This window comes from Otolemur garnettii, unplaced genomic scaffold (genome assembly GCF_000181295.1).
Source record: "Otolemur garnettii isolate 467f Iridium unplaced genomic scaffold, OtoGar3 scaffold00143, whole genome shotgun sequence".
NCBI classification, from domain to species: Eukaryota; Metazoa; Chordata; class Mammalia; order Primates; family Galagidae; genus Otolemur; species Otolemur garnettii.
Genome location: NW_003852538.1, coordinates 597942 through 618804, shown reverse-complemented (window position 1 = coordinate 618804; position 20863 = coordinate 597942). Strand labels below are relative to the sequence as shown.

General features: G+C 43.7%; 1 protein-coding gene across 3 annotated transcripts in view; it reads left to right on the top strand.

Annotated features, from left to right (window-relative positions):
- The window catches only part of PTPRB (protein tyrosine phosphatase, receptor type B), a 125342-nt gene that overhangs the window by 54343 nt on the left and 50136 nt on the right, over positions 1 to 20863 (top strand). For 2 of the 3 annotated variants that reach the window (XM_003798935.3, XM_023518637.1), the window contains 7 exons: positions 1804 to 2064; positions 8007 to 8273; positions 11229 to 11492; positions 15811 to 16074; positions 16621 to 16884; positions 17645 to 17908; positions 20191 to 20460. In XM_003798935.3, the coding sequence (XP_003798983.1) occupies positions 1804 to 2064; positions 8007 to 8273; positions 11229 to 11492; positions 15811 to 16074; positions 16621 to 16884; positions 17645 to 17908; positions 20191 to 20460 (1854 nt within the window). The remainder of the gene's footprint in view (positions 1 to 1803; positions 2065 to 8006; positions 8274 to 11228; positions 11493 to 15810; positions 16075 to 16620; positions 16885 to 17644; positions 17909 to 20190; positions 20461 to 20863) is intronic. The other variant, XM_023518636.1, reaches the window with a different exon arrangement.

Sequence of the window (20863 nt, the reverse complement as noted above, 5' to 3'; positions counted from 1 at the left end):
GACTTGTGGGGATTTCAGGGACCGAGGAAGAGAGATTAAAATGGAAAAAGATGGTGGTGTCTATGGCTCAGAGTGGGGCGCCGGCCCCATGTGCCGGACGTGGTGGGTTCAAACCCAGCCCCGGCCAAAAACTGCAAAAAAAAAAAAGGAAAAAGATATGTTTGGATTTTAGAGAAGGGGAAGATGAGGATACTGAACATGGGCCTTGGTATTCCTGCTTATACTGCAGCTCCTTAGGCAAGTCACACCTTCTCCGAGACTGTTTTCACAACTTCCGATTAGGAGAGTTTTCCCCTCCAAGTTTAACACTTCTGTGATAATCCCCGTGATGTGAAACACGCCATACTTGGAGTGAGATTCAAATACCTTCTCTCCTAGTCTTGCCTGACAGTAGAGAAATAACCACATTGATTCAATGTTCTTACAAGAATCTCAAAAAAAGAGTCGTGACACCCCCTTAGCTTGCCAGCCGTGTCTTCCAGCAACCTTTTCATCTTCCAGATATCCACTGGATGATGATCAAAGACCAGGGGCAGCCTAACCAGCCAGTCCTAGTATTTCACAGGACAAGCATCTATGTCTTTGGCAGTATTTTGTCACTCACCTCAAATTACTTGGAGATGTAAGATGGAGGGGACAGAAGGGGCTCACAGCAACCTCAGACTCTGGGTTCACTTTTCGTGCATGTTGGCATAATTCTCAGGAGACGTTTTCTCCATTTGCACCCCCAGTTTACCTTATTCAGGTCATTTGAAGTAGGCATTGACGTCACTAACCAGATTACTTTTATGTACTGATGAGGGAAGTTGCAGAGTCAGGGACTCAATTACGATGGAATTAGAGACAATGTCTCTGATACAAAAATTGTAATTATTTTTTACACACTTTATTTTTTATAATTGGTTATTTTGTGGGCCCAACACCTGGCTCTCAACATCTCCTGGAAATTCTAATGAAGAAATCTTTTAAAGAAACGGGAGCAGTTTTGATTCTTTAGATAAGGGGGTCCTTAATCAGATGCTTTGACTCCTCACCTGCCCCTCCCGCTCCCCGGCTCACATCGGTGTCGCCACCTCAGAAACACAGCAGCAATGACCTCAGTCTTTCCGAGTTACGGGGGTAACACATTCTCCTAACTCTGCCTAAATACTCAAACATAGACTTTTCTTTGCGGTTTTGTGGATGACAAGATTAGATTAAATAATGTTTGTATTACAGATCTTGTATGAAGAGATAAACTCTTAATTGTGTGGTCAAAAATGAACAACATGTTCCAGTGAGATGTTTTCCAGTAGTATTCTTTTGAGTCCTTAGTGCTGGTTATGTTACTTGAACAAAGATTTTTGTGATAAGCCTTTTATATATTTATTTTTAGACAGAGTTTCATTCTGTTGCCCTGGGTAGAGTACTGTAGTATCATCACAGCTCACAGCCCAGGGTAGAGTACTGTGGTGTCATCATAGCAACCTCAAACTCTTGGGCTCGAGCAATTCTCTTGCCTCAGCCTCCCGAGTAGCTGGGACTACAGGCACCTACCACAAAGCCCGACTATTTTTAGAGATGGAGTCTCTCCGTTCTCAAACTCCTGAGCTCAGACAATCCACCTGCCTCATCCTCCCAGAGGATTACAGGCGTGAACCACTGTGCCTGGCCCAGCATTTTTTTTTTAAATCCTCATAAGGATTCATTTTAAAAAAATGTTGAACTGAAGCTCTTTAGGACAGAAGAGAATGGCTCTCAAAAGTGTGTGCAGTGCGTGTGGCTGGGACACCAGTGACCCAGGTCTCCGTGGTCTTCCCTCAGCCCCTCTGGCTGTCCTGCAGCTTCGTGTCAAGCATGCCAGTGAAACCGCGCTGGGCATCATGTGGCAGACCCCCGCCGCAGAGTGGGAGAAGTACACCGTTTCCCTCGCCGACAGGGACCTCCTGCTCATCCACAAGCCGCTCTCCAGAGATGCCAAAGAGTTCACTTTCACCGACCTGGTGCCTGGACGGGAATACAGGGCCACAGTCACCAGCATTAGTGGAGACTTACAAAATTCCTCTTCAATAAAAGGAAGAACAGGTAAATTGTGTGTACACATTTTAGGTTTTCAAGTGTTCTCTCTGCTAAATTATTAGATATTTGACATGTAATTTATAAATATTCATTAAGTGCCTATTATGTCCTGGGTGTTGTTTTATGGGTCCTTTCCACTGTATTTGTTTTATGTTTTACTTATTTTCACATCTTTATTAGTTCCTTCTTTTTACTTTGCTTGGGTTTATTTTGCTAAACTTGAGACAGAGTAAAGAACATCCCTTCCAAGGTTTCCAAGGAGAGCAGAGAAATAGGACAGCATCTAAAAAGGGAATATGGCTGAAAGGAAAATTACGTTTTCAGGGTAGAAGTAACAGCATGATTTATGCAGACGGGAATGATCTAGAAGAGAGAGGGATGATGGTGGTGTAAAGAGAAGGAAGATTGCTGCAGTTATTCTCTGAGTAAGTGAAAAGTATCTGGATCTAGAGCCCAAGTGAGGGGAGTGGTTTTAGGAAGGATCTCAGCTACTCTAAATTTAGGGTCAGTTAGGAAAGAGTCTATGTGTGAGACGCCAGTAGGTGAATGGATGGAGCAGTGGGCAGTTGTCTTCTTTTCTTTTCTATCTTTTTTTTTTCTTTTGTTGAGACAGTTTCACTCTGTTGCCCAGGCTACAGTGCCGGGGGTGTCAGCCCAGCTCACAGCAACCTCAAACTGCTGGGGTCCAGTGATCCTCTTGCCTCATCCTCTGGAGTACCTGGGTCTACAGGCATGCACCACAATGCCTGGCTAAGTTTTCTATTTTTAGTAGAGACGGGTCTTGCTCTTGCTCAGTCTGGCCTCCAACTCCTGAGCTCCAGAGATCCTCCTGCCTCAGTCTCCCAGGGTGCTGGGATCACAGCCTGAGCCTGACCCAGTAGCACTCTGGTTGCGCTCCGGTTGCGCTCCTTTCCCCAGTGGAATGGGGACCAAAGTCATTACCAAGATTCCCTGTTCATCTTATAGACCATTTGTGTCCTGTACTTCGTTTCTCTCTCTTTTTTTAGCCCCACCAAAAAAAAAAAAAAAATGGAATTACTATTTTAAACAGTCAAATCTGTTTAGATTTACTTATCAATTTATCATCTTTTCCCTCATCTTTTTTCCCTGTATTTCAGAAACTCCATCTGACATTATTTTCCTTCACCCTGGAGAATATTCTGCAGATTTCCTTACTAAAAGTTTCTAAGGACAAACTCTCTCCATTTTTGCTTTTCTTCTGGGTGCATTTTTATTTATTCAGGGTGTGCGATTGCACATGAGCTTTGTGGACACCCTGTATATTTATTTTTAGGCACAGAGTCTCACCGTGTTGCCCAGGGTTGCTGGAACTTCTGGGCTTGGGTGATCTTCCTCCTTACCTCCCGAGCAGCAGGGACCACATGTGCCCCACCGTGCCCAGCTGGGCCTGTCTTTCTATAGCTCTCAGTCTTGAAAGACGGTTCCCATGGATTTCAGTTCTATGTTGAAAGTTATTTTCTCTGAGCACATTGAAGATGTTATTCCAGCCTTCCTGTCATTTACTGTTGCTGTTCAAATGTCAGCTGTCAGTCTAGTTTTTGTTTGTCTATGAGGAATTAATCTGTTTACCTGCTTTTAAGCGTTACTCTTTGGTGTTCAGTTTTTTTCACAGCAGTGGTCTAGACGTAGATGTGTTTTTGTTTGCCTTGCTTGAGATTTTCCTACTTTCAGATTATTATCTTTCAACAATCCTGGAAATTCTCAGCTATTAACTCTGAAATATTGCCTCTGGCCTTTTCTGTAGCCCCCCTTCCCCCACCCCGTCTCCTCTGGTATTCTAGAACACACACACAGACATGTTTTTATATTTCATATTTTCCATGTATTTGCTCTCTGGACTGCAGTCTTGATAATTTCCTCATTTCTTTGTTTTAGTTTTGTTTTTTGTGTGTTTTTTTTTTTTTTTAAGACAGAATCTCACTATGTCACCCTCAGTAGAGTGCCAGGGTGTCACAGCTCACAGCAACCTCAAACTCTTGGGTTTACATGATTCTCTTGTCTCAGCCTCCCAAGTGGCTGGGACTACAGGTGCCTGCCACAAGCCTGGCTATTTGTGTTATTGTTGCAATTGTCTATTATTGTTTAGCAAGCCTAGGCTGGGTTTGAACCCACAAGCCTTGTATGTGGCCAGCACTCGACCACTGTGTTACAGGCACCGAGCCTAGTATTATTTTTTTGTTTGTTTGAGATGTAGTGTCATTCTGTTCCCCTGTCTAGAGTGCCATGGTGTCATCATAGCCCACAGCAACCTCAAACTTCTGGGCTCAAGTGATCTCCTGCCTCAGTTTTTCTATTTTTAGTAGAGACAGGGTCTTCCTCTTGCTCCGGCTGGTCTCGAACTCCTGAGCTCAAGCAATCCACCTGCCTCAGCCTCCCAGAGTACTGGGATTACAGGCACAAGCTGCCATGTCTGGCCTCTTTGTGTTTTAGTTTATTAAACCTTTTCTTTAGCTCTGTCTAATCTATTTTTAAGTCTGCCCCTTGAGTGTTGAATTTTACTTGTTGTATACTTCCCTTTGACATCATCTTTGCTGCTCTTTCAAACCCAGCTTATGCCCTGCTGCTGCTGCTGCTGCTGCTGCTGCTGCTGCTTAGTTATAGTTTCATTCTCCTCTTTTGTTGCTATATGCAAATTAACAATGTTTCTTTTCCATTCTGTGCATGGTAATTAGGAAACAGATCCTCTTCTCTATTGCTTTTCCTACCTTTTGCTCATGGTGCTTTCTTTCCTTAAATGTTTGCGATTTCTGTACTGTAAGGTCTATTCCCTATAATTTTATCCTGTGGGAATTCTGTGAGGCTTCGTTTGGAATGTGGATTTCAGAAAGAATTTTCTTTCATTTGGCTCTTTCAGGTGGGCAGGACTCCTATCAAACCAGACCTACTTTAATCTAAATTGTCAACCTGAGGTCTTCTTGATCATTCAGCTTTTATGAGTTCTGATTGCAAACACATTGAAATTATCATAAGATTATCAATACACAGAGAAAAGTTTTTCCCTCACCCACTACTAACAAGGCCAGGTGGTTTGGAACGTAGAGAGGAAATATTTACCTTACACTGAGAATGCAGCCTGTAAGGACCCAGTGCAGGGTCACCTATGAACTTCTTCAACCTAGAAAAGTCCTACATTTACCTCCTATCTCCAAGATCCTGCAATTAAGACCACAAATAGAAGCTTACAATTCAGTTTGAAAGATGCTCTTAAGATAACGGGTTACTTCAGTGATCTAGTTACCTCTCTATCCGCCTCTGGGAATTCCTTACATTCCTGGTAACTCACTGATTTATTAACATGTTTACATTTCATTCAACATGTACAGTTGTGTTTATAGAAGGGATTTTCTTGGCATCTAGCCCATCACACGGTGAGAAGTGGAAGTCCAAGGTGTTGTTTTAGACTTAAGATCCTTTTCCTCATCCCTGCCTCCCATATTGCTGGGTCATATGGTAAAGGTGTGTTGAACTCGGTGAGAAACTGCCAAACTGCTTTCCAAAGTGGTTGTAAAATTTTTACATTACTGCCAGCAATGTATGAGATTTCCACTTTCTCCTTATCCTCAACACATGGCGTTGTCAGCTTTTTGGTTTTAAAATTCAGCCATTCTAGTAGGTGTGGTGGCATCTCACGTGGTTTTCCTTTGCCTTTTCCTGATGTCTAATGGTTTTGAGAATCCTTTCAAATGCTTATTTGCCATACATTTATCTTCTTTGGAGAATTTCTGTTCCAACATCCTGCCTATTTTTAAAGTAGGTTTGTTTGTTTTCTTATCATTGAGTTTTGAGAGTGTTTTGTTTTTGTTTTTTGAGACAGAGTTTTACTCTATCATTCCGGGTAGACTGCCATGGAGTCATCACAGCTCACAGCAACCTCAGACTCTTGGGCTCAAGCAATTCTCTTGCCTCAGCCTCCTGACCAACTGGGACTACAGGCATCCACAATAGTGCCCAGTTAGTTTTTATACTTTTTAGTAGAGACAGGGTCTCACTTACTTAAGCTGGTCTCCAACTTCTGAGTTCAAGCAGTCCTCCCACGTTGGCCTCCTAGAGTGCTAGGATTACAGGCATGAGCCTCTGCACCCAGCCTGAGAGTTCTTTATTCTAGACATAGTTCTTTGTCCAAAATGTGTGAGGAAAATGTTTTTTTTCTGGTCTGTGGCTTATCTTTTCACTGTTTTATTACCATACTTTATTGATCACAACTTTTTAATTCTGATGTATAGTTTATCAGTGTTTTTAATAGATTATGCTTTGTGTGTTGTATCTAAAAATATCTATCTAACCTAAGGTCACAGAGATTTTATCCTAGAAGTTTTATAGCTTTAGGTTTCAAATGTTGCTCTATAATCTGCTTTCAGTTAGTTTTTATATACCGTATGAGATATGGGTGAAAGTTTATTTCTAATAATTCTAGCCCTATTTGTTAAGAAGACTATCCTTTCTCCTAAATTGCCTTTCCATTTCTAAAAAATCAACTGACTACCTATTTGTTGGTCTATTTCTGGGCCCTCAATTCTTTCTCATCAATCTCTATCCTTTGCCAGGGTACGCTGGCTTGATTATTGTTGCTTTTTAGTAAAATCCAGTGATGCTACTCCTCAACCTTGTTTTGTTTTTTTTTCCAGAATTGTTTTTGCCATTGTAGTTAGAATGGAATCTTCTAATGCATGTGTGGTAGCATTTTTTTTTTTTTTGAGACAGAGCCTCAAGCTGTCCCCCTGGGTAGAGTTCCGTGGCATCACAGCTCACAGCAACCTCCAACTCCTGGGCTCAAACGAGTCTCCTGCCTCCGCCTCCCAAGTAGCTGGGACTACAGGTGCCCACCCACAACACCCGGCCATTTTTTGGTTGCAGCCGTCATTGTTGTTTGGCAGGCCCAAGTTGGATTCAAACCCACCACCTTAGGTGTATGTGGCTGGCGCCTTAGCCACTCGAGCCACAGGCGCTGAGCCAGTAGCATTTTTTAGTAAGTCTGCTTGTATCATATCTTAATCCAAAGTCAGTGAACTTTACAAAGAGGAGTGCTAAGTTTCCAATCCCTTTGATTATCATAATTGAGGACAGAGACACCAAGAAGAATGTATGTCGATCAAGCACCAACTTCAAGATCTGTGTGTAAGATTTCTTAAAGGATAGGTTGGAAGTTGCAGTCATTGCTAATTAGGAAAAGGGTTAGGAGTTAGACAGACCTAGCTTTGGACCCCAGGTTGACTATGTGTCCACCCTGTGATATCAGATAAATTACTTACATTTTATGATTTTTGGTTTCCTCCTTAATAAAGGGAAATAATAAAATCAACTTTACCTTTTTGAATGAGTATCAAATAATGTAATTTTTATAAAGCATATCACCTTTTTTATAGAGCATAACTGGCACTCATCTGGTAGGCATTCAGTAGTAACTATATAATTATTATTTTTAATACATTACAATGCTGTTTATATAATTGTAGCATTTTCACATATGTAGTATAATAATAACAGCCCTTTTGAGCATGTTGAGCCCTGTAGAGACTGACGGGTTTGCTAGACCGTGACTTAATTATCAAGTTGGAGGAACTTCCCAATACTACCCCAGGACGACCATTAGCTGAGGTTGATCTAATGGCTTTGCATCCTGATGGGGCTTCAAAAAAAGCAGCTGTCACCGTTTGAAATTTAAAATCAAACCTACTTACTAAGCATGCATCATCTCGTCCTTGGATTCCAAAGAATTTTGATTTCCCATCCAAGCAGCTTTTTCAAAGCAGCAAAGCCTCTGTAGGGGGAGTTCTCCTTATGCCACAGGAAATAGGACTGAGTCTATAGCAACAACAAAAAGATTATTTCTGGCACTTTCAAGTCTGTCTCCCTTTTCGACTCATTTCTCTTACACTTCCTTGGGGTGACTGCGTGTCATTGTTTTGTCTCTGTCTACTGTGTTTTAGTGCCTGCCCAAGTTACTGGCTTGCACGTGGCCAACCAAGGGATGACCAGTAGTCTGTTTACTAACTGGACACAGGCGCTGGGAGACGTAGAATCTTACCAAGTCTTACTGATCCACGAAAATGTGGTCATCAAAAATGAAAGTGTTTCCAGTGAGACCAGCTGGTATGGCTTCCACTCCCTCAAATCCGGCAGCCTCTACTCCGTGGTGGTCACGACAGTGAGCGGAGGGATCGCCTCTCGACAAGTGGTGGTGGAGGGACGAACAGGTAAGAAGTGGAGATGAGTGCAACTTGAAATCTGAGTATCTGAGTATCTGAGTACCAAAAAGAACATTCGAAACAGACTCATCTCTGGCCTTCCTAAAAGCCAGGTTTAAATACTATCCGGGAAGTACATGGAATGGAAGTTAGTGATGAATGAGGGCTTGGAAGGATGAACTCTGAATTTTCTATAATCTCCAGTAAACACATCAGGGCTCCTGAAAACCTCTGCAAAGGTGTGATAGTCACTTGAGACCTAAGCCTGTCTTCATAGTTGGTTGATTTCCTTTGAAATGTTTATCTCCCAATGAAGGTAAACAAGTACTGAGATTTTAAAAACAAAACAAAACTCTCAAAGTATCTTACATTCTCTTTCATATTCGTGACCTTGCCTACTTAACTGTATATAATTGTTATAAGTTGAATTTCAGGCTCCTTCCTCTACATGGCCAATCCTCAGATTCTGAGTATCAGGTGCAGGCATCATAAATGTATCTCTTCCTAAAATTATGAATCTCACCTACTATTTAATGAACCCAAAGAACATTAACCTCATTAACTGTCCCAGAAAAGCAACTGAGTCACTGAAAATGTTTCATAGTCCTGGTGGAAATTCACTGGTATATATGCCATTTCCCTCGTTCTATGGCAGCTGACCCTGTCACCTGAGACTTTCTTCTGGTACCTTCTTTCCTCTCTTTCAGTGGCTCTTGGCATCACCCATCAGTGAAGCATTGTTGGGGACGGGAGTGCTGAAAATCTTAGCTTGGGAACCAGGAAGCCTAGATTCTGACCCTAGCTCTGCCATTTACTTATTTCTCTAAACCTACAATTTTGAATCCATATGGAATAATTCACCCTGACCCTGGGTGTCAAGCAGAGAAGGAGAAATAAAAGCAAAGTTGAGGAGTGGTGTGGAGGAGGACCTGGTATGCATGTGCCAGTGAGCTGCAGTTGCATCAGTTAAGTTAGACACACTATGCAAGTCTATCATGTAGGTGTTCCTGAGCGGACGCCTCTATTGGTTGGTTCTCCATGCAGCAATTCAGGGGTCCAGCCTCCTATCATCTGTGGCTTTTCCTTCCAGGGTGTTGAACTCATGGCCCATGGGCCCCATGTGGATTATGTGAGGACTTTTTTTGCTTAGGTGGTGGTGCATATCACAAACATTAGGCATGGACTGCTTTGTTGTTTTTTTTTTTGACTCATCATCTGTTAGTGTTTGTGTACTTAACATGTGGCCCAAGACAACTCTTCTTCTTCTGATGTGGTGCACAGAAGCCAAAAATTGGACACCCCCGCTGCTTGGTCCTCAGAATTCTTCCCATTTCTCCAGAGAATGGAGGGCAGGTGGTGCAGATTACCAAACTAGATGTAGAATCATCCCTTCCACCAACATTCCTCTGACTGCAATGACTCAGTAACATGGGTGCAAGGGGGCCTGGGAAATACAGTGTAGCTGAGTGTTAGGAAGAAGGAAATGGTGAACAACTAGGCATGCTTAAAAAATAAGCAGAAGAGGCCAGGCACGGTAGCTCATGCCTGTAATCCTAACACTCTAAGAGGCTGAGGCTGGTGCATTGCTTGAGCTCAAGAGTTCCAGACCAGCCTAATCAAGAGTGAAAAACTAGCCCAACATTGTGGCAGGTGCTTGTAGTCCCAGCTACTTGAAAGCTGAGGCAAGAGGATTATGATCGCTTAAATCCAAGAGTTTGAGGTTGCTGTGAGCCATGACGACATAGCACTCTACCCAGGGTGACAGAGTGAGACTGTGTCTCAAAAAGTAAGTAAATAAGCAGAAGTTGTTTTTGAGAGCGACCACCAAGTATGTTGGATGGTTAGATGGAGCATGGAAGGAAAGAAAGAAGGGGGGGGGGAGGCGAGGGAATATACTCATGTATAAATCTATGGTCACTACTTCCCTTAACTAGCCTTTGTATCTAAAATATATCCATATATGTGGATCGATAGGGTGATGTTCATAATTTTTGGTGATGGATAAGTGCTTTTAAGTGTAAGGGAAACTTTGGGGTAACTCAGGATGTCAGAGCACATGCGATCATATTGACAATCATATGAAAATATTTAGCTAAGTAGATTAACCAGGGATAAAAAGCATCTGTGGTTCACATCCACTTAGGACTTTATTCCACTGTTCACTAAGGCACTATTTCCTAGGTGTTTATTTCTGAACTATGGTACAAACTTTGACTTAACACAACAATGCTAATTTGCTAACTGTTATTCTAACCAGGGGACTCCCTAAAGACATCCATGCCATTTCCATTTTTATATACCTGGCAGAGTAGGTTCTCAGTAAATGTTTGTGGCACTAAACTCCCACTGATGTGCAAACGGTCCTAACATCAGAGAGGCCATTGTCACGGTCACAGCGCTCTGCCCACAGCTGGTCCCATTTGGGTGCCTTGCTCCCAGGATAGCGTTTCAGGCTTATGTCTTGCCACTAGAGGGCAGGAAATGCTTTGCGAAGGGAAAACAGAGGCTCTGGGTGTGCAGTATCAGCTATTAAAGATGGAAGCTGTGCTGAAGTCGACTAGAACTTCAGGAAAGCTTCTGCCGTCTTCCCCTTTCCCCTCAACCATCTTTGCTCTGTGGTGTGTGTGTCACTGGCCCTGTGCGTGTGCTCCCCTTCCTGCAGAGAACCCCGGACTTGTGCTCATGACGATGCCTCCACTTAAAACACGTCACAGACAGGAGCCCCTGACAGTGCGGTCGCGGGTCCTCGTGTCCAGGGCACCCCAAGGCCCCCTCACTTACCTTGATCCTCCTATTGGAAGAACCCTCGGCTGCTGGTGCCGAAGCCAAAGCCTCACACTTCTGTGACCTCTTTTGTGACCAGATAAGATCTCCCTGAGCCCAGGGTTTTGCTGACCGCAATAGATGACTCGAACTTTTGATTATGTTTTTCTTTTTAAAAATTCTCGCCTTTTACAATCACAGTCCCTTCCAGTGTGAGTGGAGTGACGGTGAACAACTCCGGCCGGAACGACTACCTCCGTGTGTCCTGGCTGCCCGCGCCCGGCGATGTGGACAGCTACGTGGTGACCCTCTCTCACCATGGCACAGTGGTCCAGTCCCTCGTCATTGCCAAGTCTGTCAGCGAGTGTTCCTTCAGCTCGCTCACCCCGGGCCGCCTCTACAACGTGTCCGTAACTACACGGAGCGGCGAGTTCCAAAACCGATCCTGCAGCCAAGAGCGGACAGGTGAGAGGGGCTGAGAGCACAGAAGTCTCGGGGAGTTCCCAAATTCTGACCCAAGAAACTCCTGATGGGAGCAGGTATCACCTTTAGAGTAAGATTAAAGTAGCGTTTGCAGCAGAGTTTATATCACATAAACAGTATTCCTGTCAGGGAGCACCGGGGGGTTACCCAGCTTTACACATAGAAAAGAATTCCTCTCAACTCTTCAGTGAGCTAATCAGTATGGTTCCCACTTTACAGATCAGGAAGCTAAAGTTCAGAAAGGTCGAAGAACTCGCCCAGCTGTTTACCTTGTTAGTCAGTCAATTTCAGATCCTGAATTTAAATCCAGTTCTAAATGACTCTAGAGCCTGTGATGCTGTCTGTCCTGAAACCCTTCCTGAAACATCTGTTGGTCAAGGTCACCATTCATCCTTTCTCACACCAGGTGAAAATGTGAACTTTTCATAGTTCTGTGACTAGGGAGCAAAAGTCTTAGCAAAGGAAACAAATCTCTTTTTGTGTGTGGGTGTGGTTTTTGGCTGGGGCTGGTTTTGAACCCGCCACTTCCAGCATATGGGGCTGGTGCCCTACTCCTTTGAGCCACAGGCACCGCCCAGGAAACAAATCTCTTGTCTTCAAGGTGCTGAGAAGAACTAAGTGTAGACAGATACCATATTCCCAATATATTTGTGCTTTCTGGAGTTTACATCTGAGATTTCTGACTAAGATTGTCATTAGTATGTTGTCAAAACTTTCCTACTAAGCTATGGATTGATTTTTGCATTTAAAAATGTCACTTTTTCCATGAAGACCTGGGACAATTGACATCATTCTGATACCTAGAACAGGGCCTGCAACCTAGTAGGAACTCAAATTTTTCATAAACAAATAATCGGAAATCTCTAGATAAGGGTTACTACATTCCTCTTTAGGAATGCAATCCCTATGCATTGTAGTAACCCTGGAAATTATCCACAATGTTTTGGGAATAGGAAAGGTATGTGCATTTCTTTGGAAAGAGAAACTTCAAGGCTTTTATCAGATTATCGTTTCTATGGCCCCAAAATGGTTAAGAACCACTTGTGATGGTTTTAACTGCTACACAAGTCTAGAATTGAAAGGATCCTTAGGGCTCGGCGCCTGTGGCTCAAGTGGCTAAGGCACCAGCCACATACACCCAAGGTGGCGGGTTGGAATCCAGCCCGGCCCACCAAACAACAATGATGGCTGCAACCAAAAAATAGCCAGGTGTTGTGGTGGGCACCTGTGGTCCCAGCTACTTGGGAGGCTGAGGCAGGAGACTCGCTTAAGCCCAGGAGTTGGAGGTTGCTGTGAGCTGTGATGGCACAGCACTCTACCCAGGGGGACAGCTTGAGGCTCCTGTTTCAAAAAAAAAAGAAAAGAAAAGAAAGGATCCTTAGAATTTGGAGACAAAGAGAGTCCCTGAGAGAGAGAGTTCGTGGCTTCTTCAAGTTTGCAGGGCTGACCAGTAGCGGAGCTCGGCCTTACTCCAGGGCTGTGTCCCTTACATCACACTGTGTCTGTGTCAAGAACGCTGGTCATGGACAGGATGGGCCCATCCCTACCCTCAGATAACTTAAAGTCTAGCTGTACTGATGATCACAGTAATGGTCAAAAAACAGACTTCCATTTCCAAAGCAGACTGATGTCAGTAGTCTCATAATGATGATGAACCTGGAGCCCCCAAATCACCAAAACTCAACAATACGTCACCCCAATACTAACCTCTTATTTCCCATCAATGTCACTTAATGAACATTTCCTAACCATATGACTTTAACACTGCAAGGCCTTTTGCTGAGATTATTTTTAAATGCAAGATAAGTGATCCTTTACTTAATGCATCCTCTCAAATCTCACAGGCATTAGCTTGGGATTTGGTGCATGAATCAAGGCAAATCAGATGAGTGTAACTGGGCAGTTGTGCCTGAGTTGTTGTCTGGTTAATTTTGATGGATTATCTTAATACCCTTTTTTTTTTCTAATTCTCTTGTCCTTCTTGGGGTGAAAATGCTGATATTTATAATTCTGTATCACATCAACTCATCGTGTAGCAAGGCAGACCTCACAAATTACCCCCGTCCACCTGGGGAGCCCCTTATTGACTTAGTGTGGTGTTCAGCCTGGCTTTTCCTCCTGGAATCATTGCTTTGCCTTGAGTAAATTGCCCGGATGACTGACCTTTCTTAGCCCGTGCATACACTGTCAGCTCATAATTTCCTCTCCTTAACTCTGCATTAGCTAAATCCCAGCAACACTGCAGTTGGTTTCAGGTAAATGTCCTGAATAGGCATACTTGTCTTTGCCTGTGGTGAGCTATGTTCCAAAACTCACCAGAAAATGTCGTCCAACAAAGGATGCTGATGGGCCTCATCGGTGTGAGAGGTATCGTAAAACAATGTAGCTCACATGCCAAAACACTCAAATTTCTGGGTAATTTCATGATTTGGAAGCAAAGTAGAAGAGAAAACTAGAGCAGAAGAGCAAAAATCCCTTCACATATGTGCGGTCCGGCTGAGAGGACACGTGAGTGTAAGGATGGAAAGTCAGCAGCCTCCGTCGGGTTCCTGTCCCTCTCAATGCCCCTCCTCGCAGCCTCCGTCGGGTTCCTGCCCCTCAATGCCCCTCCTCGCAGCCTCCGTCGGGTTCCTGCCCCCTCAATGCCCCTCCTCGCAGCCTCCATCGGGTTCCTGCCCCCTCAATGCCCCTCCTCGCAGCCTACGACGGGTTCCTGCCCCCCTCAATGCCCCTCCTCCTGAGTGTTTATCGTGTCCGATTACAGTCGAATAGTAACGAGTCTATGGCCTGTTATACATTCAGCCCCAAGCGAAAAACTAGAATCTCCTAAGAATCATGTTCTACATGCAGAATGCCTTATTTTACTGTGTTCCTGGTGACATGCGTTTGTTTATTAGTTGGTTGAGGAGGAAGCTGTGAATACACTGGATTGTTGTTTGTTTACATATTTATTGGGGAGAAACTCAGGTACACAAAATTCCTGGTTCAGGAAACCACATGTGTCAATCACTACTCTTACGTTTTAGGCATCTGGTTAGTAATTTCTAACAATTTAACATGTACATAGGAAGCCACTATCTAAAATCAAAGCTAAGACCTTAATAACAACCTCTATCAAATCATGTGGTTCCCACCCTCCTCATCTATCCCACAGCTTGACTCCTGTGTTTATCTCTCTCAAGCTTTCTATCTTGCATAGTTTATTGCATCTATGTTCAGACCTATCAATAAAATTACGGGTTTTTAAAATTTTAGTTGCTTTAACATTATTTTAAAAAGTGGGAAGTGTGCTGGCTCGTGCCTGTAATCTTAGCACTCTGGGAGGCTGAGGTGGGTAGACTGTTTGAGTTCAGCAGTTCAAGATCAGCCTGACAGGAGTGAGATCCTATCTCCACTAAAAATAGAAAAATTCACTGGGCATTGTGGTAGCACCTGGAATCCCAGGTACTTGGGAGGCTGAGGCAGGAGGATCACTTGAACCGAGGAGTTTGAGGCTGCTGTGACCTAGGTTGACACTGTGGCACTCTGACTGGGGTGAGTGAGACTCTGACTTAAAAAAGGAGGAGGGTATTCTTAATGTAGTATGCAATCTTGGGGGGACTTAAAGTTTTTACTTTTTACATTGATCAGTTTAATCTATATTTTGTGTTTTGATGTCAAGGGTAAAAATATCTATATTTTTGTGTTATGAAGAGCTTGTAGTATTCCCCCGTCTTCATTATCCATTCACCTGCAGAAAGATGTCCTTTCCAAAACTTAGTTTTTTATCAGGTCTTTAAACCTGGCCATTAAAATGGATACAAAATGGTGTTCCACTGTGGTCTCGACCTGCAGTTCCTTGATCCCCAATGACCCGGACAATCTCTTTGGGCTTCGTGCAGCTGTGGGTTTCCTCTTCTTCCATTGTCCTTCTCGAGTGTTTTGTTTGTACTCTTCCCGGTAACTTCTTATCCTGTCTTGAGTCACCAAGGCATGTTAGAATTGTTAACAGCATCACCAATCATCCGTGTTAATCCTCAGTTGCCTCATTTGGTGTTCTGTGTCATACATGACATTTTGTGGGGGCAAATGATAGGATTAGGATGGCTTCGTCGGGTTCTACGAGGAGACCTATTTAATCACTCCAAGTAGCGTGACAATCTTTCCCCTCCAGAAACTTGCAATCTAGAAATCTACGATTCTTCTTGCTAATGCACCGAGTAAAATCTGCTCACTGCATTTTGCCGCCCCAGGTTGTCATCCTGCTCAGCTGCTCACTCAGGATCGTCACCCCAGTAGATATTCTCTGTTTTCTTTCCAGTGCCTGACAAGGTGCAGGGAATCAGTGTCAGCAACTCAGCCAGGAGCGACTGTTTGAAGGTGTCCTGGGTGCACGCCTCCGGAGACTTTGATTACTATGAAGTCACCATTAAAAACAAAAACAACTTCATTCAAAAGAAGAGCATTCCCAAGTCAGAAAATGAGTGTATATTTGTTCAGCTTGTCCCTGGACGGTTGTACAGTGTCACTGTCAGCACAAAAAGTGGACAGTATGAAGCCAGTGAACAAGGGAACGGGAGAACCAGTGAGTAGAATGATCGTAAAATCTGACGTTGGTTGGACTTGAAGATCACCAAGTAAATAATTTATCTGAACCTTGAATTTTCTCTCCTTACTGATTAGAACATCACATTCCCAGTTCCTCCGCTTGGGGCTAACATCATTTCAGCCAAGCCATCGCCTATAATTGTAGCGTATTTATTGGTAGGTGAAAGCAAGCACAGTGGGGAGCAGGCAGACCCAATGCCTTGTTTTTCTCTCCTACCTTCCTGCATTGTGGCATCAAAATTCTAAACTTCCTGTTTTATTTTACAATTAAGATCATAACTCATTTTATAATTATATTCTACTAACATTTAGCATTATAAGATTTCTGTCAGAGGAAAAAGAATCACAATTTTTAATCATTGCTTCCAATTTTTCTTGTTGAATTATGCATGAAGTAGTTCAAGTGGTTTATTTGGGGAAGGAAGATGTGTTTGCCAGTTCCTTGAGTGTGGCTCATGAATTATTGTGAAGGTAAACTCTGATCAGTTCCTTTCCTAAAGTGTCTTCTCATTTTTCTCCCTAGTTCCGGAGCCCGTTAAGGATCTAACACTGCAGAATAGGAGCACGGACGCCTTGCAGGTGACGTGGTCACCAGCCAGTGGGGACGTGGACCAGTACGAGGTCCAGCTGCTCTTCAATGACATGAAAATCTTCCCTCCTTTCCACCTGGTCAATACCGCCACCGAGTACAGGTTCACTTCCCTAACACCAGGGCGCCAGTACAAAATTCTTGTCTTGACGATCAGTGGCGATGTGCAGCAGTCAGCCTTCATCGAAGGCTTAACAGGTAATTTGAAATACTGTTCTGGAACCCGAGTCGATGCAGTCAGGTACTTAACATTCGGGTAGCCTGAGCATTTTCAAATGAAGGTTTGGAGGGATAAAAGCGAGATGGATAGAAGGGGGAAATCTTGAGAGTAACAAGGTTATTGTCCAAGGTCTGTTAACAAAGTGTAGTATTGGGAAGGCTGGGGTCTGGGGGGAAGGTTTTCAGAGAATAGCATTGAATTGGTGTGACTAGCTGTGCTTGTGAGGCGTTCAGATGACGTGTAAATGACTCCGTTGCTTGGTAATCACCTCTTTGGAACTCTTACAAGTGTTCCCGTAATAGTCGATGTATATTGACAGTTCACTACAAGCCAGACGGCAGAGAGGACTTTACACCTTACTCGGTCCTCACGACTCCGCAGGCTGCTTACTGTTTTCATCATTGCCTCTTTTCTGATAGAGAAACCGAAACTTACAGAGGTTAGGTATTTCATCTGTAATTCCACAGCTAGTAATGAAAATAACAGACGTGGACCAAGGCCATCTAACTAGCCTCTGGTCATGTCATCAGCCTTCTTCATTTCCACCCAGTGACCCTGATCTCCCTCTCAGCTTTCCCTCATCAACTTCAGAAAAGTCAGAGAAAAATGGCAAAATGATACTTTTCTTCACGGGTGTTCCTTCAGTCGATGCCGAAACATGAGCATGAGAACTTTGGGTGGAAGCCTCCACAGTCCGTTCCTTAAGGGACGGCTTCTCCATGTATTTTCTTTTTTTAGTTCCGAGTGCTGTCAAAAATATTCACGTTTCTTCTAATGGAGCAACAGACAGCCTGACCGTGCGCTGGTCTCCGGGTGGTGGCGACGTTGATTCCTACACGGTGTCTGCATTCAGTCAGAATCAAAAGGTGGAGTCCCAGACTCTCCCCAAGCACGTCTCTGAGCACACCTTCCACAGGCTGGAGGCCGGGGAACAGTACCACATTGTGATTGCCTCGGTCAGCGGGTCCCTGCAGAATCAGATAGACGCGCTCGGGCGGACAGGTGAGTGTCCCCTAGTGAAAGGCCAGATGGGCAAATGTCTCCTGGTTCTCCACAGCGGAGCAGGCATTCCCCAAGCAAAACTCCCAAATTTAAAACCACCTAAGTTTGTACAATTCAATATCATTTGAAGAGGCTTTCCCATGTTTTCATTTCTCTTTCTTTTTAAAATTTGGTATCAAACTTCTTTTGTTTTTTTTCAGTTTCATTTTTCTTTCTTAATAAAGATTTTCAAAACAAATGAAAAGTAACTAGAAACCCAATGTCTGAATAAATTTTTATGTTTGCTAAAGGCTATAAAATGTTTAACTTTAACAGGCAGACTTCTGCTTTTCAAAATTTCTCCCTTTTCTTAAAAAATTTTTTGAAGAAAAAATATACACCCAGGTCATCTACTTTACCTGGGATAGCTAAGTAACAAGTATCAAATAAATGAGTAATGTGTTCATCTATTTATATTAGTATCACCATTTATATATTGGTTTTTTGTTGTTTGGGGGGGGTTGCAGTTTTTGGCTGGGGCTGGGCTTGAACCTGCCACCTCTGGTATACAGGGCTGGCACCCTACTCCTTTGAGCCACAGACACCACCCTATTCATATATTGTTTTTAAAATAAAAACAAATTATAAGTGCCTTCACTATGGTAGGCATTTAAAATGATCTCTAGTCACACTACAAGGTAGACGTCATTAACTTCATCTTACAAATGAGTCAAGTCAGACTTGGAAAGTTTATGAAACATTCTCAAGGATGCTTATAATCAGAGCTAGAACTGTAACTCAAATCTAGGGCCATCTGGCTCCAAATCTCATGCTCTGTCTACACACAGCTTTGTAGATGTCTCACGTTCTGTGACCATTTACTTCCTTGTAGGGCCTGGGACTTCTATGCCATGCCCTACAATGCCTCTGTTTCAAACCCAAATCCATATTTACAGCTGTATCTATGTATCTCCAGCCTTAGGTCAAGCACTATGCTAGAGAGTGGGACCTCAGTAGCCAGCCAGAGCCCCCGACCTCAAGAACCTTGTGATCTAGTGAAGGAGACAGAAAAGTAAAAATGGCAAGCGGGAAAATAAGAGCAATTGTGGAATGTCAGGGAAAGCTTCCAGAAGGAAGTGATACTTAAATGCAGAGTAAGAGTCATCCAGGTAGAATGTGAATTGGGTTCTAATAGAAAAAGGAAAAGCCTGCCAGCGAGAGCGTGGCACTCTTGAGGACCCGCACGCTGTCTAGAACTCTAGAAGAAAGAGTGTGAGCCCCGAGGCAGGCGAGTAGGTAGACCAAATGGCAACGGGCCTCATACGCCTGTTAACGTTTATAGAATTAATCCAGAGCCATGAGCATGGGAGTTTTGTGAAAATGAGCCAGATACAGTGTGGAAGTGGGGAAGAAAGGGGCTGGTCAAGGGCCCGAAAACCGTGTATGGTGGAGATGATGTGGTCCTCAGAGGCCACAGTCGAGAAGGAAAGCGCGGAGAGGTTCAACAGAAAGTGTGAAACTTGTGTTTGATTTTACGTACAAGAGTGAGGGCGACAGCCCACATTTCTGACTTGGACCAAGAGGCAGGAACAAAGGACAATAAAAATGGGGAGGGAGACGAGGAGTCCAGTTTGGACATCGTGAATGTTGGGTGGCTCTGGACCATCCAGGGAGAGATGCAATTTACCAGAACAGGACAGAGATCTGAGCGGAAAGTTTAAACTCGGGAGTTGCCACTTTCTAGGCGACAATTCAAACCATGGAAGTAAATGAAATTTCCTAAGAAGGTTGTGTAGAATGAGAACAGAAATGAACCGAGGACAGAAAACATTATTACTAAATAACACTATTTTGTCTTTCAGATCAGGAGTAATAGCATAAATACTAGTATACAACTACAGCTTGAGTCAGGGCCTGAAGTTCTGACTTGGGTTAATATTGGGAATTAAAGTCCACACCGATATAATTCACCCATCCAAATTACAGTTACTGAATAAACTTTGTTCTGCGTTCTTCCACTTTCTAAATATGTAGGTATCTGCCACTCCCATATTTATCAGTGCCACTTTCACTAACTTTTCTACCTGTTTGACTTTAAGATCCTATCTAAATTCAAGGGGAAAAAATGGAAAATCAAAGTAATCGATAAGTCAGGCCAAGAAATACTTGCCCCCTATTTCTCGTAAGGGCACACAGGAAGTGTCAGTGCAGCACAGATAAAGCAGAGGCCCCATTTTCTACCTCGGGCGGCTGCTTCACCCATCGCAGAGCCTCACTGTCCTGCTTCTCCTGCTTCTGCACAGTTCCAGCGTCTGTCCAGGGGATAACTGCGGACAACGCCTACAGCAGTCATTCCTTAATAGTGAGCTGGCAAAAAGCTGTGGGTGTGGCAGAAAGGTATGATATCCTGCTTCAAAACGAACATGGGGACCTGCTGAGCAACACGTCACGGCCAGCTAACACCAAGCAACACAAATTTGAAGATCTAACACCAGGCAAGAAATACAAGATTCAGATTCTAACTGTCAGTGGAGGTCTCTTCAGCAAGGAAGCTCAGGCTGAAGGCAGAACAGGTAATCAGCAACCCCCATGTTTGGTACCAGGTATCTCCAATGCCTGCTGTGGTGTAAGAATCACAGGGCGGGGGGATGGAGCACCTCTGGGAGGTGAGACTGTTTCCTGACACCATGGGAGCGTTCACCCTGCTTCACCACTGGCACACCGGTCAGTTCAGCCCATCTCCACTCATTCTAAGTTTTCATTACGTGTAAGTCTGGCACTATTAGTTTCTATTGCTGCTGTGATAAATCATCACAAACTTGGTGGCTTAAAACACACAAATTCATCAGGGTAGTATCTGAAAATGAATCTTGCAGGACTAAAATGAAGAGGTCTGGTGTCATCAGGACTCTGCTCATTCTAGAGACTGTACGGGGAGAATCCGTCCCATTTTAGAGACTGTACAGGGGAGAATCC